The sequence below is a fragment of the Syngnathus floridae genome, chromosome 21 (assembly GCF_059516105.1).
Source record: "Syngnathus floridae isolate MCC-2025c chromosome 21, RoL_Sflo_1.0, whole genome shotgun sequence".
Lineage (NCBI taxonomy): Eukaryota > Metazoa > Chordata > Actinopteri > Syngnathiformes > Syngnathidae > Syngnathus > Syngnathus floridae.
The window spans coordinates 387,612-411,758 of NC_142433.1; the positions used below are offsets into that span (position 1 = coordinate 387,612).

The 24,147-nt window shown below is 47.9% G+C and overlaps 4 protein-coding genes and 1 non-coding gene across 11 annotated transcripts; 2 read left to right on the forward strand and 3 right to left on the reverse strand.

Moving 5' to 3' along the window:
• Positions 1-120: 120 nt before the first annotated feature.
• smad10a (SMAD family member 10a) lies at positions 121-7,750 on the reverse strand. Of its 3 annotated transcripts, none has more exons than XM_088364466.1 (13): positions 7,257-7,750; positions 5,982-6,048; positions 4,845-5,088; positions 4,577-4,751; positions 4,478-4,501; positions 4,113-4,325; positions 3,743-3,997; positions 3,536-3,637; positions 3,327-3,380; positions 3,057-3,258; positions 2,821-2,989; positions 2,535-2,673; positions 121-2,429 (listed from the first exon to the last, which is right to left on the reverse strand). In XM_088364466.1, exons 1-13 carry the CDS (start codon positions 7,258-7,260, stop codon positions 2,218-2,220), a joined length of 1,860 nt encoding a protein of 619 aa, XP_088220592.1. In that variant the 5' UTR covers positions 7,261-7,750; the 3' UTR covers positions 121-2,217. The 3 variants fall into 3 exon arrangements, with proteins under 3 accessions (XP_088220592.1, XP_088220593.1, XP_088220594.1); XM_088364467.1 differs by having other exon boundaries at positions 3,057-3,240; positions 7,257-7,749; XM_088364468.1 differs by lacking the exon at positions 5,982-6,048.
• Positions 7,751-8,085: 335 nt separating this feature from the next.
• snapin (SNAP associated protein) lies at positions 8,086-9,556 on the reverse strand. Of its 2 annotated transcripts, none has more exons than XR_015854800.1 (5): positions 9,393-9,556; positions 9,181-9,227; positions 8,901-9,019; positions 8,415-8,605; positions 8,086-8,239 (listed from the first exon to the last, which is right to left on the reverse strand). XR_015854800.1 is itself a non-coding variant. In XM_088364478.1 (5 exons), exons 1-4 carry the CDS (start codon positions 9,512-9,514, stop codon positions 8,498-8,500), a joined length of 396 nt encoding a protein of 131 aa, XP_088220604.1. In that variant the 5' UTR covers positions 9,515-9,556; the 3' UTR covers positions 8,086-8,239; positions 8,468-8,497. The 2 variants fall into 2 exon arrangements, 1 of the variants encoding a protein (XP_088220604.1); XM_088364478.1 differs by having other exon boundaries at positions 8,468-8,605.
• Positions 9,557-9,576: 20 nt separating this feature from the next.
• chtopa (chromatin target of PRMT1a) lies at positions 9,577-15,807 on the forward strand. Of its 4 annotated transcripts, none has more exons than XM_088364474.1 (12): positions 9,577-9,848; positions 10,168-10,257; positions 11,262-11,412; positions 11,587-11,758; positions 11,824-11,970; positions 12,051-13,421; positions 14,008-14,105; positions 14,366-14,394; positions 14,587-14,658; positions 15,001-15,073; positions 15,488-15,522; positions 15,729-15,807. In XM_088364474.1, exons 1-6 carry the CDS (start codon positions 9,835-9,837, stop codon positions 12,242-12,244), a joined length of 768 nt encoding a protein of 255 aa, XP_088220600.1. In that variant the 5' UTR covers positions 9,577-9,834; the 3' UTR covers positions 12,245-13,421; positions 14,008-14,105; positions 14,366-14,394; positions 14,587-14,658; positions 15,001-15,073; positions 15,488-15,522; positions 15,729-15,807. The 4 variants fall into 4 exon arrangements, with proteins under 4 accessions (XP_088220600.1, XP_088220601.1, XP_088220602.1 ...); XM_088364475.1 differs by having other exon boundaries at positions 14,587-14,636; XM_088364476.1 differs by having other exon boundaries at positions 14,008-14,084.
• LOC148379642 (small nucleolar RNA SNORA8) lies at positions 14,724-14,862 on the forward strand. The gene has a single exon (XR_015855265.1). It is a non-coding gene; the product is annotated as a small nucleolar RNA SNORA8 (small nucleolar RNA).
• Positions 15,808-17,637: 1,830 nt separating the features above from the next.
• txnipa (thioredoxin interacting protein a) lies at positions 17,638-20,619 on the reverse strand. The gene is made up of 6 exons (XM_088366152.1): positions 20,252-20,619; positions 19,997-20,072; positions 19,520-19,667; positions 19,096-19,455; positions 18,684-18,971; positions 17,638-18,591 (listed from the first exon to the last, which is right to left on the reverse strand). The coding sequence occupies exons 1-6, from the start codon at positions 20,502-20,504 to the stop codon at positions 18,544-18,546; spliced, it is 1,173 nt and encodes a 390-aa protein (XP_088222278.1). The 5' UTR covers positions 20,505-20,619; the 3' UTR covers positions 17,638-18,543.
• Between the last annotated feature and the right edge of the window lie 3,528 nt (positions 20,620-24,147).

Below are 24,147 nucleotides of genomic sequence, written 5' to 3' on the forward strand. Positions count from 1 at the left end.
TTCAAGTGAAGTCCCATTAGATTAGTGCACGTTTGTTACAAATATACTGTTGGGAAATGAACCTAAAGCTACGTACATGTAGTAAATAAAGTCATTCATTGATTCAAACAAAGACAATCATTGAATATTGGTGTTTTTATTACAACTTATTTCATACGGATACATAGAGTACTCTATTTAGTGATCAACCATGTAATCAAAGCATGGATCAATGATTGTGTGTACAGTGTTGTTTCCATGTAGGACATGTGATTGACCTGAAAGAAATACTGAACTGGCCTTGGGATAGGAGGGGAAAAACAGCAGTCATACATCCCAAACATTTGAACCAAAATAAGATTTGGTAGTAGCTATTCGCATAGCGACTTCGGGGGGCAATTGAAATGAATTGCTGACAAATAACAGAAATGGTCGTCGGAAAGGAATCAATACTTTCAAATGGCCTTTAATGGTGGCGAATACATCTACAAATGCTTAAAGCATTGGCTATACGATGACACTGAGACTTGGTTATAGTAGAAGCAAACTGTAACTTAACACCAAAATTGTTCCCCAAATCCATAGTGAGGGGAATGAATGGGGATGTAACCGCCATGGGAAAGGCAAACCAAAAAACAACTCACTTGCTGAGGACAGACATCACACCGTCTTGAACACTTACTTCCCTGAATATGGGCAAATGTGTTCGAGATGTAAAATGAGCTCAGTTATATTTGACACCCACAAAAGACTAAGGCAATAAATTACACTACTCTGATACAATGGCTATTTTCTAAATAGTTCTAGTTCTCCAAAGCAGTTTGATGATTTCAGATACCTGAGGGAACCACAAGATGTCATCAAAACTCAGTGAGAACCAAATCACGGTGCGCAGCAACCGAAAAAGAGACCGACCGACCGACCGAGCGACCAAACGGTATGTTTTGGCGCTTCTACTGTTGACAACAAAAGGCACAAATATGCATATTTATGTTAGTGGGCCCATTTTGGAGAAGCAGCTGATTTGCCAACATACTAAGCTCCTTGACTACTACTTATTTCCGTTTGGACCAAGTTCAAGCAACAGTGTTTTTGCTTTGGAAACCTCAACTACAGAATCTTGCAGCTGCTGTGCTGTGCTGTGCTTGGAGCAGGTGAGTCGAACTCTGATACGTTTCCCCCCGCAAACTGGTTGCATTGAAGCATAGCAGAGTTCCAAACACTCAGTGTTGAGATAGTAGAAGGAAGGCACTGGCATTCCGCGCACATTTTTGGTCATTGCGTCTCATTGCGTTATTGATCACATTAGTAGTCAGTCAGTCAGTCAGTCAAGGAAGGACTCCTACTGGATGTCAACTGGGTACCTTTAGTGTTACGGTAAGTACGTTGCCAAGTCATTCATTCTGGGATGAAATGAGCCGAAAAACTACTTAGGAGCTGTACTTATGAGGTATTCCAGCTTTGGTGAGTCACACCAAACATTTGGTTAAATACTGCTTCATTACAAAGACCAACAACACCACCACCACCACCACCACTTTAAAGCTAACTGTTTTTGGCTTTTTAGACTTTTGGTATGAAAAAAATAGATACATATATAGACTGGATATACGCAAGCGGAGCATACGAGTAAGAAGAGCAACAAGCTAGAGTTTGGGTCAACGGGCAGTGACGAGCACGCTACGAGCACAGAGGTGACAAAACACTTGCTTCCCTCATCCGCGTTTCCACGTGACTTTGTTGTTCGTACGACCGAAAGAGAAAAAGACCAAAGTCTGTCTTCAGACAGTCTTTCCTCCAGGTACTCAACGGTGAGTCGGACATGATCCCATGCCGCCGTACGGTGTTTCAAATGGATGCGACTGCACAACGTCCATCCAAAGACAGAGAATTCAAAGTGCATCAAGGGAAATGTGGAGTTGGAGCCAATAAAGCTCCTTTTCAACGTGGCTTTGGAAGTCATTCGTAAAACTACGATCGATCTGCATTTTTCCAGTAGATTGTATAACATTTTCAAAACACCATCTAGTGTTGTGGTCTTTGTCGACATCACGGGACACGTTTGAGTGGAACGGAGGTGTGATGCTGCCATGCGTGTCGTAATTGATGACAAAATAATTGATTGTAAGCGTCGTTCGAGTCTGTCTGTCTTTTGTCGTTTCGCTGGAATTCCTTTCTATTTGGTATCAAGCCAAAGGATTGGATCTGTGTGAGCGAGCGAGCGAGCGAGCACATGTCTCAGTTAGCAGGCCCCGGATCAGCTAAGGGCATGGTATGCAAGACCTCGTCCAGAAGCTGCAAAGCCCGGTGAAGGTGGACTTCGACCCAGCACGGCGTGTGTTTGATGCTCTGCCTGGGATAGTCGGGCCCCCAACCCTTGACAAAACTCAGACGCAAGATGCATAGGCGCCGAAGGTCATCCACGCCGATCCCCGCTGCTGCCGACAGACCTGGAGGTAAGTGATGGCATGTCACGGCGTGTGTCACCTTCACCTTCCTTCCCTCATTTGAACAACGCTCAATGGGGTGTGCAGCCGGGTTTTGAAAATACTGACTGACTGCAGGTGCTATGCCTCCAACGCTGCCCGGTCCAGGGATGTTTCCCGCCACGGCCGCCGCCTGCGCGGCGGCCGCGGCCTGAGCCGTGGCCGCCTGCTGCTGCATTTGTCTGTGGCACTGTCGGAGGTCGAACACCTAACAAACAACAACGGCAAGGTTTTTTCCTCCCGTTTTCCTCAAGTTAACGCGGTAGCTCCGTACACCTAACGTAGTATGTCTGTCTAAAGTGAGATCTAGATGGACAGATACAACGGGAGGGTCGCTGAAAGGATGAATTCCGACCTTGATGTAGGCTCCGGGGTATATCTTGTGCACAGCGTCGCCCGGGGCTCGGCCCGCCTCCCTGTCCAGATAGTAGCTCTGTACGAACACGGCGTGGTCGCTCATACAGCGCATCCACACGTCGCCCTCGCCACGACACTCCAGCTGCACCCCTTTACCAATGTGTAATCTGGGACAAGGGGAATAAAAGAGGTGAGATGACGCCGAGTGAGTCCAGAGCCCTTTTCTCCGCATACCGGGCTCTCTCGCTGGCATCGGTGCGATGAACGTTACTCAGCTGGCCCAGACAGAAGCGGTCGCCGCCCGACGGGTCCACGTAACCGTCCACCGTCACCACGGGGCAGCTGGACGGCACCTTAAACATCTCGCCCACCTGAACGTCCATTTCAAAATAGGAGATGGAGCACCAAAACTCGGGTCCTAGCACACAATAAACAACTATTTCGAGTACAATGACACAAAGCGAGTGCAAAGACAAGAACGGTAGAGAACTTGAGCACTCGAACCTGGATGATTGGAAACAGAAGGAGGGAAAGAGCTTGACGCGTGATGCTGAGACCCTGCAAAGGCCAAAAAGATATACTGCTAGCAAGAATACATTGTGCGCTAGGTCAAGTTAAGAGAATCGATTGGAGAGAAACCATAGAATGCACGTTGCTTTTTGTTCCAGGAACGTGCGCAAGCGGTCGAGAAAATGGAAGGACGGACAGCTCACAATGTTGGTTTGGATGGTGAAGGGGACTCGGCTGATGAGCACGTCCATTTTGCGGGGGTCCGATGGGAGTGTAGGAGGCTGTGCTGCTGCCTGTCCATACCGCTGCGTTACAGGTAAGCAAAAAAGGCAACGTCTTATTGATTATTCAGCTCGTCGCAGCATACTTGACTAGGTCAGTGTTGTCTATCATGTAGCTAGGCAACTCACTGTGGAAGGCAGCCTGGCTCTGAGAATGTTTGCTGCTGCCGCCGCTGCTGCCGTATCCGTTCTGTCCGTGGGATTGAGGAGGTAGAGAAGATTGCTGCGGGTGGGCAGCTTGAGGTGGGTGGGGACCTTGTTGCTGATTTGGTGTCGGGGAACGTGGTGAATGCGTCATCACTTGGACCTGTGGGGAAGCGGTCCCGGGGCGCCCGTCAACATGGCTACTGGCCTGGAGTGGCAGCATGGAGCCAGAGTTTGACACTGCGGAGGGGAAAATACGCAATCACAACCGGGACCCGTGGGAAGCGGGAACACCAAATCTGGGTTCAAATAGACTTTGTCAATCCCCCCAAAACAACAACTCCTTACTGCTAACCTTTGGGTGAGACGGGCAGCTGTGTGTATCTGGTGACCGGCGGAGGTCCGTGAGGCTCGGACGACAGATGCGGAGGAGGCAGGGCTTGGCCGTAGTGATCGGGCGGAGGCATCTTTAGCGCTGCTTGGTGCTCAGACAGCGGCATACCGGGCGGCAGATCCATTTGGATACAGTCGTGGATGTACTCTTCTTTGATCAGACCACCGGGCGCCACTGTGAGACGGAACGGAAGGTTCGCGGCGAGCTCGTCCAAATGAGCGCATCTTCCTTTTGGTGCCGCTGGGGCGAGTCTCGTTCGGCGGGTGGCTCGCGCCCGGGCTGCGTTCTTGCCGGATGACAATGTATTTCTGTCGCGAGGAACTTACCTGTGTTGTGAAGACTGAGACCGACTGGGAAAGGGCACAGAAAAATGGCGAGTCAAAAGGAGATGTACTACGAGACCATGTGAACAACTTTGAACCTACCGATGCCTGGAGAAACCACCCTCTCGTAATGATAGGGGTTTACGCACACGTTGTCGTACTTGAGGTCAAAGGCGTACTGGCAGAACTTGACGTGCTTGAGTTCATTTTTATGGAGGTCGGGCCAGCGCCAGAGCCGCGCGTAAATCACATGAGGAAATCCTTTCCTCCCTGCCACCTGAGTAGAAACATACACAGCGTATTTCGAAGCTACATTTGCGCCCCCGCGAGGATCAGTCGGCGAGACGGCAACAGGCGACGCTCGCCCTACCTGTAGTCGTCCATCCAGCGTCCTCTGAATGGTGACGCACTTGCTGGGATGGACACCGTTGGTGGTGATAGCAGTGATGAGCGAGTCCAACTCGTCCTTCTTCTCTTTCAGCTTCTTGACCAGGCTCTCGATGGCCCGCTTAGCGAAGCCCTCGTTCTCGCCGCCCTGCCGATGGCACATGAGGCTGTGGACGATGCTGAGGCAGGCGTCATTGCTACTCGGAGGGTTCACCGACATGATACTGCTGCAAAACAAACAGGTAGCCTTTCAGCTCAACGCTAACGTACACCCTGTGCACAATCGAAATCACCGGAGCTCAGACAAATAGCGCTTCTTTAAATGTTGATATGCTGGCTCGTACACTCCGGCAAGATTACCGATGACTTATTTCCTGTTTACGTTTATCTGGGTTCTCCCGCTTCTCTAAAAACGTCCACCAATGGGCTCAAACGCGCCTCCGATATGGCTCGAAAGTCAGCCCGAGGCAAATTGAGATCAATGATGTGCTAAAATGTCATTTTGGGTGAAGTCGTGCGCAGCGGCTATTATTGTGCCAGACGTGAAGAAACCCAAACAAATGGTAGACTGATAGGAAGGAGCCCAAACATAGCATCGGGCAAGTGCGCGTTCAAGACACCTTTCAGCACGCTTGCACGCTCGCAGAGGCACAATAAAGCAGAGCAGAGCAGAGCAGAGCAGAGCAGAGCAGAGCAGAGCATTTGTCATTGCAAATACATATTCCTGAATAGGAAAAAAAGATCACATCACATGAAACCATCCCCAAAAATGCTGAGCCTTCTTTTCCTTTATCACGCTGAATGATTTCAGTTTGCTGATTCAGGCTTCTTCAAGGCCACGTGCCCTTCCATACTTTGAGGGTGAAATCTGCTCTTGATTAAAAGCACAAGCCAACATTCCCATTCTTCACTTGAATGATGAACGAACAACATGACAAGCTATATGAGTGAATCACTTTGGAGGACTAAAAACAGACAATCCACAAATACAGGAATGACAAAATGAGTCAATATTTAGCATCCAGTTACCCGTAAGAAAGCTTTTCATTGAAAGCATCGTTCGAATCTACGTTTGCCACTCGTTTGAATCGGCGCAAATGGCACAATGACTTTTTCTTACCTGGGATTAAGTTGGTCGGCCAATGAAGGTTCACTGGGATCATGATGGCCCAGTTCTGAATCAGCCCCTGTTAATAAAATGCTAGATAAGAATCCAATCCCTATTGGCATCGCATACAAAAATCCTTGCTATGTTGCGTGTTACGTGAATCCATTTTTCCTTAACCTGAGCAGCAGCGGCGGATCTTTCTGTTTCCCGATCCCTTGCACACCTGCCTCCTTATCGCGCAGCACCGGGACCGCCTGCTCACTTGTTGAACCTTTTCTCTTTGTGCTATTTTATCATTGGGCTCGCTTGACTTCACCTTGAAGGGCTCATTTTTTCTATTTCGATCAATACCTACTTAGCGGAGTCATTTTGTTTCGTATGCACGTCATTTCGGCGTGAAAAATAGGGAATGTGGAAAGAACCAAAAAGTGATGAAAGCATCCATCACGTACAATTGGTGATGAATGTCATTCTCAAAGTGTCTCATTGGTGTCAGGCCACAATGTCATGTAGTTCATGACCACCGATTCATATATTGTGGTCACAAACGACCTACCTACAGTATATGGTGGCGTCATGTCATGTGTGAGCAGTCTCTGCAGACGGTCACAGCGATTTGAAGCTCCCCCTCCCTGTCTCTTAAAAACACTGTTCTTTCTGTATGTTCATCCTACAGGCCCCAAGCTCAACAGCTGGAGGGAGGGAGGGAGGGAGGGAGGACGCAGTTGTCCAAATGAAAAATCCAATCCTTTTCCAGGGACGATAAAGTCATCGTGACTGTCACCTACCTATCTGGTCCAATCTACGCATCATTTTCCAGGCGCACTGCATGAACATCGACATACACGCGTCACCAACATGGAACCGGCCGGCCGGCCGTCCGTCCGTCCGGCCAGCCGGCGCCTTCCTTCGACACATACTATGTTTACTGTACATTTATATACACTACTGCACATGCACGCTACATTTAGTGGTGTTCACCGTCAACTATACATCCCCGAAGTTTAGCAGGAAAAAACATGCTACGACAAATTGTAACCTTGCAAATCAAATAGTGAGCACAACATCACCTGGAATGAACCCGGGGAAAATGGAGAGAACCGCGCACCGCGCAAGATAAAGACACTTTATCGAGCTAATATTGGCGACTTTCACTTGCAAATCGAGGCTATTTGCTCTGTATGCAATGCAGGCGACAGACACGCAGACACGCAGACAGACACACAGACACACACACAGACAGACAGCTGGTGCAACAAGCCTTCACATTGAATTGCTAATACTTACACATCAGACGGAGAGAAGAGGAGAACTTGAACCGAAAGACCGCTCGTTGGTTGGTTGGTTGGTTGGTTGGTTGGTTGGTTGGTTGGTTGGTTGGTTGGTTGGTTGGTTGGTTGGTTGGTTGGTTGGTTGGTTGGTTGAGCTGTCCGACAATTGCTTCAAGTGTACGGACGGAGTGCTGGCTGGCGGGCTGGCTGGCTGGCTGAATGTTTACTCGCCTGCCTGCCTGCTTGCCTGCCTCTACATTCGCTGGCTGTCTTTTAGCACTGTCGATCGCACACGCAGCAGCAGCAGCAGCAGCACACCGGCGGCGGCGATACTTCCATGGATTGCAGCTAAATGGATCAATTGTTTCATATGCGACACAGTGCTAGCTAAGTGTCTCTCTCACAGTAGCTTTATCATATTCTCCGTCTTACTGTTTCCTCGTGCATCCTGCCCGTTCCTCACGCGCACGACACCATAACAATAGAGGGGAGACATCGTGCGCGTCAGTGTCGCGACACGCTCCGGCCAATAGCAGGCCGGCTCTCATACGCACGCTCGCGCTCATCCAATAGAAAGGCGGCTCTCACAGCCAGCGACGCTGCCAGCCAGGGTCTGTCTGGTTCGTCGAGATTGACAGGCCCGCCGCCGCGAGACTGTTTTCTTTAAGGTGGCGCCTCTGAGATTAGCGCTCCCCCAACATACATTTACAATTGTACCCCCAAAGCGGGCCACTATTTAGCACTTGGACATGCTCAAAACTTGACTCTCCAACTTTTGGTGTATTTAAGCACTAAATATACCATCTTTTTTTTAGAAGGTATTTGGTGTAAAAAGTACCACTTGCTCAGAACATTGTTTTTATTGATAAACATTCATTACATTAAAAAAAAACAAAAAACAAACAACTCGAACAATTGAGAGGAAGGGCTTCAATAGATATCGCAAGTTGCAGGATCATTCCAATTTGATTGGAGCCGTGCATCCATAACAACTCCAACCTGTTGAACAAGTATAATTAAGTATTTGGCTATTGAAATTTTATCATTTTGTACGCCACCAAAAGTGATTTGAAATGCAAATTGTGACAATTGTTCAATTTAAGAAGTTTGACAAGCGAATATCATCTAGAAAGCTGATCGGGCAATGCAGTGCAGGACATAAGCAGCAGGTCACCTGGATGTAGCGCTAGCTCTCTGGATTTAAGTGTCCTTGTCGATGAGGCCAACCTGTATTTGCTGTGCAGAAAACATGGATGCTCAGGGTTTACTGGGGGTGCGTGAGGTGAACACTCCTGAGGCCTCCAACATGGTCTTTCTTCGTGCTGTCTCTTTGGCTACATTATGGTTTAGTCTTCTTAGGCGTTCCTAAAGGCAGAACATTACTTAGAATGCTTCATTGAAAAACATCTTTTTTTAGTCTGTTTTTATCTGGTTGTCGTTACTATGTAGCTGTTAACCAAAGACTTTCTTAACTTGAAGGCCACTCACTCACTCACTCACTCACTCACTCACTCACTCACTCACTCACTCACTCACTCACTCACTCACTCACTCACTCACTCACTCACTCACTCTCTCCAGATAACTATTTGCACGCAAGCAATTAAAAAGTCAATTTGACTAAAGGTGTCCGCTTGAGAGAGACACACACAACACTAACCTGAGCGTTTTGCAGAATATTGTTTACAAGTACTACTCTTCGTCTTGCATTGAGAAGTTTCTTCACATATGGGTCCAGATCAAGAGCCACCTTTTGATGTTCATTTATCCTGCATAATTCTGGTATTAAAGCACATCAGGCAACACATGTCAAATGTTCATGTTGCACTTTTTACAGGTGGGGTCAAATAAGGTAGATACTAAATTGATGTCAAATGCTCTTTCCATTTATTTATGATGGGGGGCGCGTCATTCAGCCATGTCAAACTAAAGCTGATTACCTGTGGCAAGATTGTCGATGTGTTCCCTTAGTTCGACTTGGCTCTCTCTGTAGATGAAAACATATTCCCATGACATATAATACAGATGGTCCGTTAAACATTCCAGGAGATCAAGACATGATGGGTCGACCGGTCACGAGACACAAGTTAGCAGCAATGTGATGCACATGACGATTAAATAACGTCAATTAAAACGATCGATGAAGATTTACCTGACGGAGTGTACATGCAGGTCCAATTGCTGAATGGCTGGTTTTAAAAGGTCGAGCATCCCCTCAGCTATAACATCTTTACCAGCAGAAGTGTCAACAACTACCGCGGAAGCCATTTTCATTGTGGAGCGAAGAGAAACACACCGGAAACGACGTCATCGTGACGTAGCCATAAAGCCACTCCATTTTCTTGCAGGGATATCTTCGGCTTCACAGGCGGCAGCACCATTTTAAGAAGTCGCTTCGTCAGAGTCGCTTCTCCACGTTTTCCTGTCGTTGTAGAAAGTGAATCAGAAGACAAATACCACTCGTCTCTTATTTTTTGGTGGTGAAGAGTTTTTCTTCTTGGACCTAAAGGGACAAATAACACCCTCTCGGCCTGGTGGTGTCGGAACGAGCAAGCTCTCGAAGCTAACTTTAGCTAGCTGCCGCTTCCCGACCAATGCAACGTTCTTTGTAAGTCATCATTGTTGTTGAACCAAATTCAATGTAAAACAAGCTTTTCCACATGCCGCGTTTATTGCAAGCGACCTCGTACGTTCCTTGGCCCAGGGATATTTGGAACTCATTCAAATGACAAATGTAGGCAGGCCCCGTGTGTTTCAGGGGCTGCGTAAGAAGTGGATTGAATGACTTAAACAGGTGCTGATGATTGAGGCTTGCTAATATTTGCACAGGTCATACTCAATGAATTCACTGTTGGAGACTCATTCGCGCCCGTTTGTATCGATACCACCACTTCACTGTGTTTCTTCTGTTTTGATTGTTTCCCCAGGAGTTTTCAACAGAATTCAGTCAAAATGAGTGCTGCATCTTCTCAAAAAGTTGTCCTGAAGAGCACCACCAAAGTGTCCCTGAACGAGCGGTGAGGCGCCATGCACCTTATCGGAAGTTTAACACCAGAATCAAAGGCCGTCCTTGGTGTTTGAAGGTCCTTGTGCTCGCTGAAGAGGCCACCCACTGTCTGGGACCTGGCCCCAAATGGATGCCATTTTGAATGATCCTTGCGTGTGCACTGCTCACTCAGCTTGGTTGGACCTGTGAATATTTTGGGAAGCATGAGCTGAAATAAGAACGTTGCCAGGCACTCCGTGTGCTTGCCCAGGCCAAATGCTACGTGTGAGCAGTGCACAAAGGGCGATCAAGTTGGTCATAATTGCTAGATGGACCGGACCGCTGTCCTGAAACTTCCATGGCACTCGTACTCCCTGTTGTATACACGAGGTACACTCAACGGAGAGGAGTCGAGATGTGGCAAAGATCCCAAAAGTTTCTCTCAATCGCTTTCAAACCAGCTGAAGTTAAGCACCTTTCTTGTTTCCTCTTTTCTCTCCTCCTATACGAGTACTCGGTCCTAGCCTGGACGTGACACAGCAGCAGCGGCAGCAGCTGCTGCAGCAGCAGCAGCAGCCTTGGCTGGCCGCTGGCTGCGTGTCATCCTTGTCACGGTCCTTGCTGTAAGAGGCCGAGTAACCAAACGTAGCCCGTGGCCTCTGCTACCGCACGATGATCTAATGAGCCAGTCGGCTCGAGGCCAGTAAGTGGCATCTGTACGGCTTTCTCTGTCTCTATTCTTTTCTTCAAATCAAAGATTTCTCTCTCTCTTCTCTCTCTCTCTCACTCTCACACTCTCTCTGCATCTGTATCTTGTGCTTCTTATGCTTGGTTTGGAAAACAAAGAATTGATATTTTCAAGAGAAACAAACGAGTGATGGCAAATGGAATCTAAATAACATAAGAGCCACGAGAGTAAGTGTGGCCGCATCCATGACTTGAGAAATGACTTGATGTGGAAAGCCTGCTTCCTCCACTTCTGTGTCCCCCATGTCCTCGTCTTTTACTTCCTTTTTTCCCTCCCACCTTCTAAAGCTTCACTAACATGCTGAAGAACAAGCAGCCCACAGCGGTTAGCATTCGAGCCACCATGCAACAGCAGCATATGGCCAGTGCGCGCAACCGTCGGCTGGCCCAGCAGATGGAGAATCGGCCCTCGGTGCAAGCTGCTTTGAGTCACAAACAGGTAACATGTTTCGACCACCTGCAGGAAAAGAAGCACAAGAGTGAGCAAACACTCATCTGAGCGGCGGCGGCGGCGGCGCCATCTGTCGGAGCCTCGATCTGATCTGCAAACCCTGAGTTCGGACCAGCTTGTCGCGCGCTACTTGTTTGAACCGCGTTTGACGTCATTTGTCAGAGCCTGAAGCAACGACTGGGGAAGAGCAACATCCAAGCCAGGTTGGGGCGGCCCGTCGGCATGGGAATGCGCGGAGGCGCCGTCGGCGTTAGAGGAGCCATGCGCGGGATGACCAGAGGACTTCGCGGAAGAGGCAGAGGAGGAATGATGAGAGGCGCTCTTTCCCTGAGAGGTGCGAGTCTGACGCCCGTTTCAGATGACTATTTCAATCTGACTTTTTGTTGTTGTGAAATTTAGGAAAGCGAATGGCTCCTGGTTTCCCCATGCGAGGCCGGGGCTCCGCCGGCCGCGTGGCCATGCGTCGGGGGGGCCGCCAGCGTGCCGGGATTCCTGGCCGAGGGGGAGCTATGGGGAGAGGAGCGCCCCGCGGAGGGATAGCCAGAGGTAAGTCGTCGTCGTCGTGCCGCTCGGCTCAAAATGTTCGCTTGCCGCCGCTCATTATTGTCGCTTTGTTTTGCGGACAGGTCGCGGTGGTCTCCGTGGGCGCGGCGGCGGTTACGCCGGCAGACGCGGCCGTGGCAGAGGTGTCGGCCGACCGTCGGTGACCCGCGAGCAACTGGACAACCAGCTGGATGCTTACATGTCAAAGACCAAAGGTCACCTAGATGCTGAACTGGATGCCTACATGGCCCAGGCTGACCCAGATAGCATGGAGTGACACTGGACTCGAGTTAGCGCAAGAACTGTACAGCTCCTTTAACACGTACTGTGTAGTGTTGATGACTTGTTCTCAGAAAATGGCTTTGATGAGAGCGCCGCCGCAAACGGTCCGGGACTCTTTGGACGAGCAGAAAATTGCTAACACTGAATGTGCTTTCATCCACATGTTATTTCTACAGCTGTTGCTATGGAACCCATTTTAATTATACTCAACAATATGAAAGGACTTTTATAAATCTTGAAGAACCCACTTGTTTTATTACTATTTCCTTTTAATACCAGGGTCTATATGTGTGTTAACCAGTTTTGTCATTGTTTGAGTCACCTTTTGACTTTGTTTCTGGCATTGCAAATGTTTCTGAATTTAGTCTTCCCAAGGCGTTTTTGTTGGCGCTGGTGCATAAATTAGTATGTCAAAAGAAAGCCTAAACCGAGCAGTTTTTAAGAAGCCATGGCTGAATGGTTTCGGGAGGGTGGAGACTGACTATTTGGCGCCTTCACCATTTCTGCAGCAAGTAGGCATTAACTTGTATTTTCAGCTGCATTTCAAAACGCTGAAAGCTCAGCAATGACTCATTTTACATCGTGAAAATAAAAACAAAAAGCTTACCTTGATTACACCTAGAAATGATTCTGCAAGTGGGTCGATGGGTTTGTGTAGATATTGTACCGTATCGGTACGAACTAAATAAGTTGCTTGTTGCCAAACGGTGTAAGAATAATTATTGCATAGACATACACGCGATTTAAAAGAATGGAAATTGAAACAATATACACACACGTACGTATATGCGCTGCGAAGTGGAATGGCTGATGGATGGTGTAGTGACTACATCAGTGTCATTCCCGTCAGTGGTACACTCGCCTGCCTGTCACGTGTGCAGGCACCATGAGTTCGATTCCCGCATGTGATGGTGTCTGTAATTTAAAAAAAAAAAAGTATGCATTTTAAAGTAACACGCCCGCGGCCCCCGTGGGGACAAGCGGTACAGAACATGGATAGATGGAAATGATATGCGATTTTTTTTCAGATAAAAAAAACGAGCGCGTCTTTAACGTAAAGTACTTTCAATTGTCGCAACGCTTAGTATAAAAGCATTTGCAGCGCCGTCAATCGTCCCTTCCATTCAGCGCTGCGCTGTAGTCCAGGCCGAGGGTGATCGAGTTCCCTGAAGGTGAGGTACAAACGCACTCATTTCATTCATTTGTTTTATAAAGGCAGAAAGATCGTACAGTGGATGATCGAAGTATCATTTGAATGCGATGGATGCCTGCGTTTTGTTTGGAACGTTAGCTAGCAGCTAGGTCGATTCCAACGCGGCGTTTACCCTCAATTCGTAGACGGATGTAGTTTTTGAGTCGATTTCCTAGACACAACTTGGAACATTTGTGACGTTAAAGCTTTGTTTCTGTGTGATTCTTTTCCGATTGCCGAACTAGTAGAGCGGTAGGGCCTTGTGCGCATGCGCGCACGTGGTTCTTGCTCATCCAGCTCCACTGCCGCACGTTCAAATTTGTGGCTGGGGATGGTCCTGTTAAGTGGCTTTTTCCCAAGACAGTTGTGGCTACATCATATCAGGTTTTGCTTTCACCTCTGCACTCGTGATTGCAGCCTGGTGTCAATGAGGCCTGTCACATGACCGGTGTCGTTTGTTTTGGCCCACATGTTCCAAGTTGTGTCTGTCGTTTGCATGAAAGGCCTTTCTCGAAACTGGATCGATGGTATGTTGGCCAAAACCTGACTGTGAGATTCCCTTGCAGAATGGGCTGATTGATGTTGCTTCTACAAGCGGCTGTGGAGCCCTGCCTGAAATGAGGCGAGCCCTGCCTGAAATGAGGTGAGCCCTGCCTGAAATGAGGTGAGTGCTGGTTATGTCTTTCAACTCAAGTCAGCACTTCCCTTTTCACCTGGCCATGCGTTTGTTTGGCACAGCAAGCGCTTGGGTCCTGTGTGGTGGACCATCAGCTATTGCAGTGCAAAGACTAAGCAATTCTTTTGCAACCCGCTGCAGTCAAACTCTCTGCTGTAGTGTTACTTATGAGAAATGACACTTGCTATATGTACATTGTCGTCGTCGTCGTCTTTGTATCTTAATTGCATCAATCTTCCATTGTGTAGGGCACTGAGGGGGACACCGAGCCAGCTGGGTAAGTTATCCGCGTCGACCTGTATTTTGTCCACGAGACAGTTTATGATGATTGGCTAAATATGTTCAACTGCTCTGAATTATGAGTGACAATTGCCTTTCTGAAAGACGTGGTGACCTTTCCTTTCTTTTCTTTTCTTATTATTTTTGGGTTTATTCAGCTTGACGTTGAACCTTATCTTGTCTCTTACAGGAGTCCGTCCGCTCTGAAGCTTGGACCTCCGACGTAACGCACAACATCATGTAATGATGGAAAATAGAACTGGTATTTGCATTCAAAATGACTCTCTACCTATGGGCCTATTGAAGGCTTGTGTAGAAATGAACAGCAGCACTGTGCGGTATCTGCAGCCTGTTGTACCATCAGCAGGTTTGTTCAAAAGTCAGTGCAAGAGCAAAGTCAGCACATAGCATCGTTGGTCTCCTCGCTGCGTGTGCGTGGAGTCTTGGTAGAACTGCTGACACATCATTTTGGAATGGAATCCTTTGCTCGTTTAGCATTCTACCCTATGTGTCATCATTGGAGTATGTAAAAATGAAAAGGAAAAAAAAACCTATCGCCAAGTACAGTGGGTTTCAATTGATTTTTTTCATGTCAATCCTTCAGGTTGCACTGAGGCCAAGCTGAATCTGTCCATAACATCCAAGCAGAGACGGAATGAATTTGCATCAGTGCCACGGTTTGTCTTTCTGCGGTCCTTATTAGAGCTTGGCATTAAAGACTGAGTATACACTACTTTGGTTCAACACTTCTGATTTGATTTAAAAAAAAAAAAAAGTCATGAGGTGAACAGTGCTTAAAATGAGCATGCATAAAATGTATACAATATCTAAGATGTTACACAATTGATTAATTTCCTAGCCCCGGTATCAGCACATTGGTGTCTGCATCCTGCTGCTGCTTCATCAGCAGGCATGTTAATAAATGAAGTGCTAGAGCAAGTCATCAGTCATCGTTGGGCTCCTCACTTATGTGTTCTGAGTCCTGGTATTCTGTATGAAACAAGCACAACCTCAACTTGATCATGGAAAAAAGCAAATCACTAAACCAAATGATGTACAATTATGTTTTTTGTTTTGTTTTTGTCTCACAGGTGACAGCCATGCTTGTGCCAGAATGACAAGAAATGTAAGTGATGTCCTCTCACTGTTTGGTCATATACCAAGGCTTTCAGGTCATTTTGTGCCTGACTTGCTGTGGACTTGACCAGAAATTAAAATCCATCCCCGTGGGCTTCTACAGCAGTTTGCTGAGTTGACTTGTTGGGAACAGCCATCCTCTTCAAACTTGTATCTGTTTTGTGTAGTTCTGATGTACCTCCTTTTATTTTGTAGCAGCCATGATGGAAGTGAAGACAGCGTTGGCACTATTACATTGCTTTGTAAAACCCAAATAAAACATCTTTGAAATTTTTCTGGTGTGTGACCTGGCCTTCTTGATAGGAAGAAAAGCATTTCTTGTGATCAGTCCTTTCATTAGAACACAGGTGTCAAACTCAAGGCCCAAATTCGCGTGTCTTTACTAGAATTGCAAATTGTCTTCACTTTTAATATCTTTTTCTTTTCCATATTTGACCAGTTTTTACTCATCTGATTTGAAAACAAGTTGTCAGTTTGTTTGTATGACTACAACGAGGCCTGTGAAAAAGATGTGTTTTGACAACCCCTGCCCCAAATGATGACAGGATGTCAATTGGTCTTGTGTCCAAATGTTTTGCGTTGTGCTCAGGGGAACCTAATTCCAGCCTGAAATGAATACCTGCAGAATTAAACGTAGAGACAGACTGTGTGGCTCATCTCTGTCCCAAAGTAAGCAGGGACTTCAGCTAGGGTGACCAGATTTGGGTTTCTGAAAAAGAGGACAGCCAATCAGGAGGTGGGGGTGAGGGCGGGTGTGGCGCTTTTCACTTTCAGTGAAGCTTTTTCCCCTCATAAAGTGGCCTGTTATTACGTACACCTGAAAATGCCAGTGTACCTGAAGGAGTGTCCAAGTGTCGTCACAGATCCAACAGCCAATCAGGAGGTGGGGGCGGTTGTGGCACCTGATGGAGTGTCCAAGTGACGTAGGTACACCTGAAAATGGCGTTGTACCTAATGTAGTGTCCAAGTGACGTCACGGATCCAACAGCCAATCAGGAGGTGGGGGTGAGGGCGGGTGTGGCACCATCTAGTGTCCAAGTGACCTAGGTACACCTGGAAATGGCCGTGTACCTAATGGAGTGTCCAAGTGACGTCACAGAACCAACAGCCAATCAGGAGGTGGGGGTGAGGGCGGGTGTGGCACTTTTCACTTAAACCAGGGGTGTCGACCTCCAGTCCTCCAGGGGCCGCGTTCCAATATGTTCTCCAAGTGACCCTCGTTAAGCGCACCTGCGTGAAAACTTTTAGCCACTTTCACGTTCAAAAGGAGCTAAAAGTTTTCACGCACCTGCACTTAACGAGGTTCACTTGGAAAACATGTTGGAACGCGGCCCCCCGAGGACTAGAGCTTGACACCTTTGACCATGATAGTTCCCTAATAAAGTGGCCTGTTATTAGGTACACTTGAAAAGGGCGGTGTACCTAATGGAGTGTCCGAGTGATTCCCTCGTTAAGTGCAGGTGCGTGAAAACTTTTAGCTCCTTTTGGACGTGAAAGTGGCTAAAAGTTTTCCCGCAGGTGCGCTTAACGAGGGTCATTTGGAAAACATGTTGGAACACAGCCCCGAGGACAAGAGTGTGACACCTGTGACCTTTGACCATAATATTTCCCTTATAAAGTGGCCTGTTATTAGGTACACTTGAAAATGGCGGTGTACCTAATGGAGTGTCCGAGTGATGCCCTCGTTAAGTGCAGGTGCGTGAAAACTTTTAGCTCCTTTTGGACAAGAAAGTGGCTAAAAGTTTTCCCGCAGGTGCGCTTAACGAGGGTCACTTGGAAAACATGTTGGAACGCGGCCCCCCGAGGACTGGAGCTTGACACCTGTGACCTTTGACCATGGTATTTGCCTAATAAAGTGGCCTGTTATTAGGTACACTTGAAATGGGCGGTGTACCTAATGGTTGTCCAAGTGACATCACAGGACCACTTTTCATTTTCACTTAAGCTTTTTCCCTAATGAACTGGCCTGTTATTTGGTATACCTCATGTACCCTTCAATAGGTACACTACACGAGGTAAAAAATAAATAAATACGAAAGTACATATTTGAACCTGTTGTAATTTGGTGCTCAATAAATGAAATCAGTCAATGCACATGGACAAATATCTTTCACAATTTATTATCAAAACATACCAAAAAAATATGTATCAAAGATGCATTACAAACTTTTTTTTTTTTTTTTTACAAATCAGTCTTTTGTGTCCTGCCTGAAGACAGGAAGCTGTAAATCAAAACAGCCCAAATCTTTAAAGTGAAATGCTGTCTAGGACAACAGAAAATCAGGTCGAAACAACACATTATCCCAACATTGACTATGGCTTGTCGATCAATAGCATGTTAAAGACCTGTTGGGCGCAGCCAGTTTAAGAAAAGTGCATGTGGCTATGCTCTCAGCTAATGTAAGGTTCCACACACCGGCTAAATATTCCATATTGGATTCAAATAAAAAGCGATTCAGGCAGTAGTACAGCATAATGTATGATCAAAGTGCAACCTTCAAGAACAACCCTCTTCAAGCAAACACGGCTGTATATGTTCAAGAAAACAAAGAGAAATAACAATGAGGTTCGACCAGCATCCAGGAAGTGTGATCCATTCTAAGAGCCAAACAAACGGGTACATGGTCTACTGCTGACCCTGGAATGACTAAGCAGGGTGGGCAAATAAACCCTGGCCACAATCAGACAGCAGGTTGGTGGGGTGGGCTGGGGGGGGGGGGTCTACCACCAGAACCAAGCAAACGACAGCTTATTCAGAATGGGTGGCTGGAGCTCAGCGCGCATCTTCGAACCCGCCAGCTCTCAGCACCCGCAGAAGGGAAAACTCGAGCGACATCTCGAGTGCAACATCCCGCCTGCGTGGTTGGCAAGCGCACGTGCACGGACGGGACTGCCGTGCCGTGCCGTGCCGTGTCTTGTCCCTCCGCAGCTCGGGAGCTTCTTTCCCTTTTGCCACCAGCCTCAGTTCAACAGTCTCTGAGAGCTGGACCGCAGTTGTAGAAAAGGCACTTCAGCACACGGGCAGCATGTGAGCGTTGATGTTGAACTCCTCCTCAGTCTGAAAACGATGGCATCTTGAGTTAGAAAAGAGCTATCTTCTCATTCATAGTACATACCATGGGTAGCGTGCGAAAGTAACCACATACATACCTCAGCGTAGACCGGAGGCGCCGCCGGGAAACAGAACGCCGGCGGGTTCATGAAGATGGGGCTGTCTTCGCCATCAAAGTCATCCAGGAGCGGCGTAAGCGGCTGATCCATGTGGACGTCGCGAGTGACGTCGCGGTAGCTGGGGGGCTCGGGCATGGCGAGCGACACCCAGCTGACCGAACCGTCCTGGCTGCTCACGCTGCTGCTGCGGCTGCCCAGACCGGGCGTCCCGATCACCAGGGGCAGTTCCAGAATCAGCTTTTCGCTCCCGGGAATGTGGATATAAATCTGGTCGGAGACAACAACATTTGGAAGTTGAGGGCCCGCTGTGTTGAAAAGGTTCATTTGGTACAAACCCAAGGTCCCAAGGCCCCAAGGCCCCAAGGCCCCAAGGCCCCAAAGCCTATCTTACCATTAATGCATACTCCATGCGGATCAAGTTGCAGTCGAGCTTTGACGGCTTGATCTTGGGTACCCGGATGGTTTTGCCCTGCCAGGCGTCGCACATCCCAGAGATGATGTGGTTGCCTCGCACCGACGACAGCTTCTGGCGGAAGACTTTGGTGCGGCCGTTGGCCTGGTAGGTGTGCTTGGCGATGATGGCCGCCTTGGGAACCACGATGCGCGAGCACGTGTTCTCGAACTTGGCGTTGATGCAGATGTCCTCGCCCTCACAGAACCCGCGGCGGTCAATTTTGGCGTTGAGCGACACCTGGCCATCTGGGATGAACATGCAGGTGACTTTCTTCTCTTTCATACCGCCAGTAGGGCACTGCGGAGGAGACACCTTTGGGGTTCAAATCACGAAGCATCGCCATTTGATTCAATCGACCTACCAGCAGGTCTGGCGTGTTGACATCCAGAGGTTCTTCCACCTCAAAGTGTTTCTTGCACTCGAGGACGGGCTGCTGCGGTCTCTCCAGCTTGGCCTTGACATAGTAGTGGACATAGCCAAACTTGCCTTTGTAAGACGACACCAGCTTCCTGTAACAACAGAAAGTCCATGAAGGTTAGAACACCTCTTCAGGAACGGTCCTAATTGATCGGAACCGTCAGTTGGTTGAGCTTTCTATGTCAAGTGCTGTTGAGAATAATCAAATGCTCTTCCGCTAGATGGCAGAAGGTACAATTCAATGCCTATCAACACAAGTGCAGATTTTGCATTAGGTCAGCGAGACCGTCATTATATAGGGTTAGATATACGTGTATGTATATTTGTTTTGCTCCAGTTATAATGAGGTTCTAATGAAGCTTGGTAGAATCTCTTCAAAGTTAATAGCCACGTTAGCAAGTCATAAAAAGATGACACTAACCCCTGTTGAGGGAGCTCAAATTCAAACTTGTACTCGTATTTGTTGTTTGGCCTCAAGAGAACTGAACCGTCAGCGTCTGGAAAGAAAAAGTAGATGAGATAAGCATTGAATGCAAACCGTCGGAAAAACGTGTTTGTTTTCCGCCCAAAATCCAGATGGAGCGTTGATGTTTTCTCAACTGTGTTGTTGTTGCTGCCGCTGCGGCTTTTGACAGTACGAATTGATGGCCAAATAAAGGGCAGCTATTGTCTGTACCTGTCGGCTGATCGTGAAGGCGCAAAAGGGCTTCATATCGGAGATATTCCGCCTCCTCTCGACAGCGCTGCGTGCCTTTCGGATATTCCACTTTGGCGGATCCCACACCGAGAATCCTGACGGCAGACACGCGTGTCACTTCGTTGACTTCCAATTCCACACGGCCCGAGAGTCTGTCCCCGCCGCAGTAGAAAGCCTTGGTGTCGGTGAAAACGATTTGGAACGACTTGATTCGCTTCAACATGGCTACCATGTTTGCGTTGAAGGGCGAGAGGGGTTGAAAAAGTGCTCACGCTGCCAGGGGCTTCCTCTTTTAAAGTGGCTGTAAACAACGGTGGGGCAGGCTGGGCAGGTTTGTTCCGACTTGCCCAGTCTGTCCATGCGGGGCGAGCGTGAACACGCGTGCACAGCGCCGCGATTGGTGCAAAAGGGCTGTTTTCGCTCGGCTCAGCCAATCAGCGCCCGGCGTCGACGCGTGAACACCGCGTGGCCAGCACTGATAACAAGCGTGCTCGGCTCATGTGCGCGCTACACAGGAAGTCGACGACGGCTGCCAGATACCGAAAGTACATCTTCAAGTAAACAGAGCTGGAGGGAGAAGCCAGCCGGCCAGCCAGCCAGCCAGCCAGCAAGCCAGCCAGCCAGCAAGCCAGCCAGCCCTCGTTTGATTGATGACGCACCACTGGCAACTTTGCCAAGTGTATTAAAAGTCGACGGAGAGACAGAAGGAGGCACGCCACTTGGCTTCCAGGAAAAGCATTTCTGAAAAAGACACACAGCTCAGTACACAATGTTCACTTTGCCATTGTCAACATTAGGCAACGTCCAATTGATTTGGATGTGCTGTTTTTCAGTCCGTGCATATCATCACTAAAGCAAGGAACATCCCAAGAATGATGTGCTCCGACAAACATTTTCATTCCTGACTCAAGCAGCTGGCAAAACAACCGCAGCCAGCTCAGCTCAAGGTCTGCTGCTTGCTTGCCTGCTTGCACGCAGGTTGTGGCTCTTTTTTGACCACTAAATCAGACGATGAAGTCAGTCACTAGCCAGTAGCGTGTCGAGCGGAAAACCCCGTGTTATCCCAGGAAAAGGAGCATTTCTGGGTATTCCGAAGTAGGTCACAGGTCGAACAATCGCTTGCAAAGTGAATAGCGGCAAAGCTTTCGGAAACCAGAAGACGTAACCTAAACACGCCGACTTCACTTGCATTGATCTGTGTGGGAAAGAGAAAGCGGGCCATGGTCCACTGCACTATGCAAACAACGTCAGCACACGCTCGGCCAAGTAAGAACAATCATAAGAATGATTGCAGCCTCTCCATCAGGCACCATTTTGTTGCCTATGGTTTATGGAGTGAAAATGATCCATTCACTTTTTTGTTTTGCCGCCCGTATTATCATCCCCAGTTCCATCGATTCAATTCGCTCCGTTTTATAACAAAGCAAAGTACAGCACAGCAGCATCGCTTTCGTTTTGAACACAGCCAGGGAGGGCCGGTGCCCTCGGCAAAGTACGTAGGGAGTGCCGAGCAAGCGTTTCAATTCTTTCACCGTCATTATTTAGCCATTGTTCATTGTATCGAGAGGCAACGTCAACTCCACTTTATTTATAGAGTACGATAAAAGCAACCAGAGCTGTGCAGAGGCTAAAGTCAAAATCAAAAAGTATGAAGTTAAGGGGACAACAATTGTAGCCCGCCCACAACTGCCACTGCTTGAAGACTCTCAATGTCCTAGAGACGTTCACTCCTCCGTGTCCTCCATATAGATGTCCCTTTCCGCATGAAATATTATCTCTATATTGTTGCTTCCATTTGAAGGGAAAGCGTACGTACATATGACCATTTCTGGGAAATAAATAATGACGCTTTCCCACAAAGTCCTCCACTCCCTCAGAGCGAGAATCAACATGCACTCGTTGCTTTTGGATGATGTTGATGTTTATGGGTCTAAAATAAACCCCCTCTCATAACCTTTCCCCTACTGCCCTCCCTTTTTGAAATGCTGCGTTCAGTATCTCTTTCAAGCGCTGCAGAGTTGCAATTTACTGACTCACTGGAATGAAAGTATTGTGTTTGACTCACATCTACCCTGGCAATTTGAAATGACAGATTTGATGTTAAAATCCCGCCGCGTGAATCAACCGTTTGGTAAAAGACCAAGGATGACATCATGGCAACATGCCGTGCTTGCTTTGCGATTGGGTGAGGCCCCGTGATCACGCGTTTCCTCCGAGGCTGAAGCTGGTGTTCACGAGGGGTTGCGTTCAAGGACCGCCACTCCCAAACACGGCCAAAGATTTGCTTTCCTGCGCCTAACGACTTCCCGTCTCTGTGATTCATCTGCAAGCCCGGTCACGAGTCCCTATGCTGTGAACACAGACAAGTCCAATAAAATGGAAAATCCACGTGACTCAAATATATATAAATATATCTTTTCGAGTGTTGGGACATACTGCAGTCTCATCGTCACTGAATTCAATTCAAATGTGTCCCATTGTGTGTATTACACAACGTATGCAGTCTTCAAGCGATTGTCTTTCTCAGATCATGGCTGGCCAACATGTGTGTGCGTGCCTGCCTGCAAGTATGCATGGCGTCAACAGACAAGAGTTCAAAATGTCCCGCTGTACCGTTCACAGAGTACAAAAACAAGTTTCACCTAGCAGAAAGCACAACCTCCACATGACCTCAACATTTGCCCCGCCCCTATACCACACGGCTGGATTGTTGTTTGCAGGCTTTTTGGCGGAAGGCTTCAATTCATAACAAAACTCCGTCGTACTCTGAGGACACATGAGCGAACCTTTACCATACAATACAACTTTAGTCACAAAGTAGCACAGTTTACAAAAGCTGCAGCCGTCTGTAAAATATTTCCAATCATTGTTGTGCGAATAGGACACCGAGGAGCAGACACATAAACAAGGCATCGCATGCACTTATGCAAGATAACAAACGGCAAGAACGCTGTCCTCGCTGGGCATTGCGAAAGGCCCATCCGTGTCTTAGAATAGAGCCACTCCCAAATAGGAAGGTACGACAGTAGCTGCTGTACAGCGACAAATCAACGTCACGTGGTGTACGTACGTATACAATGCAAGGTCAAGTCAAAGGCCCTTATATAACAACAATGAGGCCTCCCTCATAGGTATGTCACGACTCCAAAGCGACTGTCAACACTGGAGACTCAAATTTCAGCCCAAATGGACGCCACTGGCAAGCTCTCGCTCAAATGAACAACAAACGCTAGCTCGACAATAAACAAGAGAAAACAGTCATTCCAAAAAAGAGGCGGATTCATTTCATATCAAATGCGTCTCCTCGCTGGACTTCAAGCTTGCACAATTCAGCTCAAATGTGAAAAAAACACATTGAGGATGTGTGTGACTGGGGGAGCAAATGGACCGACACGCTTTGAGAAGATAAGCGCAATGAAAACACGGCAAGGCATGACTTACGCCGGCGCAACGACTTCATTTCACTTGTTTGGTTAAATGCGGTCGTTTGTCAACTGTCCGAAGGAGGCCAAGGGTGAGCCGACTGAAATTCCGCCCCAGATGATAGTCTTGGAAAGTTGCACCATTGGGGCCAATCTGAGGATGAACCAATATTACGTTCAAGCAAAGAGAAGAACGTCAAGGAACGGTGCATTGAAGTTGAAACGGCGCTATGTTTTGCTAACATGGTGCGGCGCTGTTACTTCCATCCCAGGCCATTCATTTCTATTCTGCTCTATTCATAGCGAGCGCTCTCCATTTGGAAATGCAGGCAATGAGCAACTTGATCAGTCCAAGACGCATAAAGACATGACGACGGTACAGTCAGTCAGTCAGTTAGTCCACTGTCCACCTGTCTCCAACATGTTGCATGTTGATTTCTACTCTAGCCTGCC

Coding starts and splice junctions, on each gene's coding strand:
- snapin (XM_088364478.1), bottom strand. CDS start 9,514: ATGAAAATGGCTTCCGCGGTAGTTGTTGACACTTCTGCTGGTAAAGAT. Junction 9,228..9,392: donor CTGCATGTACACTCCGTCAG/GTAAATCTTCAT, acceptor TTTCATCTACAG/AGAGAGCCAAGTCGAACTAA. Junction 8,606..8,900: donor ATATTCTGCAAAACGCTCAG/GTTAGTGTTGTG, acceptor TTCTGCCTTTAG/GAACGCCTAAGAAGACTAAA.
- chtopa (XM_088364474.1), top strand. Junction 10,258..11,261: donor AAAGTGTCCCTGAACGAGCG/GTGAGGCGCCAT, acceptor CACCTTCTAAAG/CTTCACTAACATGCTGAAGA. Junction 11,759..11,823: donor AGGCGCTCTTTCCCTGAGAG/GTGCGAGTCTGA, acceptor TGTGAAATTTAG/GAAAGCGAATGGCTCCTGGT.
- txnipa (XM_088366152.1), bottom strand. CDS start 20,504: ATGGTAGCCATGTTGAAGCGAATCAAGTCGTTCCAAATCGTTTTCACC. Junction 19,668..19,996: donor TTTGAGCTCCCTCAACAGGG/GTTAGTGTCATC, acceptor CTGTTGTTACAG/GAAGCTGGTGTCGTCTTACA. Junction 19,456..19,519: donor TCAACACGCCAGACCTGCTG/GTAGGTCGATTG, acceptor TCTCCTCCGCAG/TGCCCTACTGGCGGTATGAA.
- smad10a (XM_088364466.1), bottom strand. Junction 3,381..3,535: donor TCACCATCCAAACCAACATT/GTGAGCTGTCCG, acceptor TGGCCTTTGCAG/GGTCTCAGCATCACGCGTCA. Junction 2,430..2,534: donor AGGCATAGCACCTGCAGTCA/GTCAGTATTTTC, acceptor ACTTACCTCCAG/GTCTGTCGGCAGCAGCGGGG.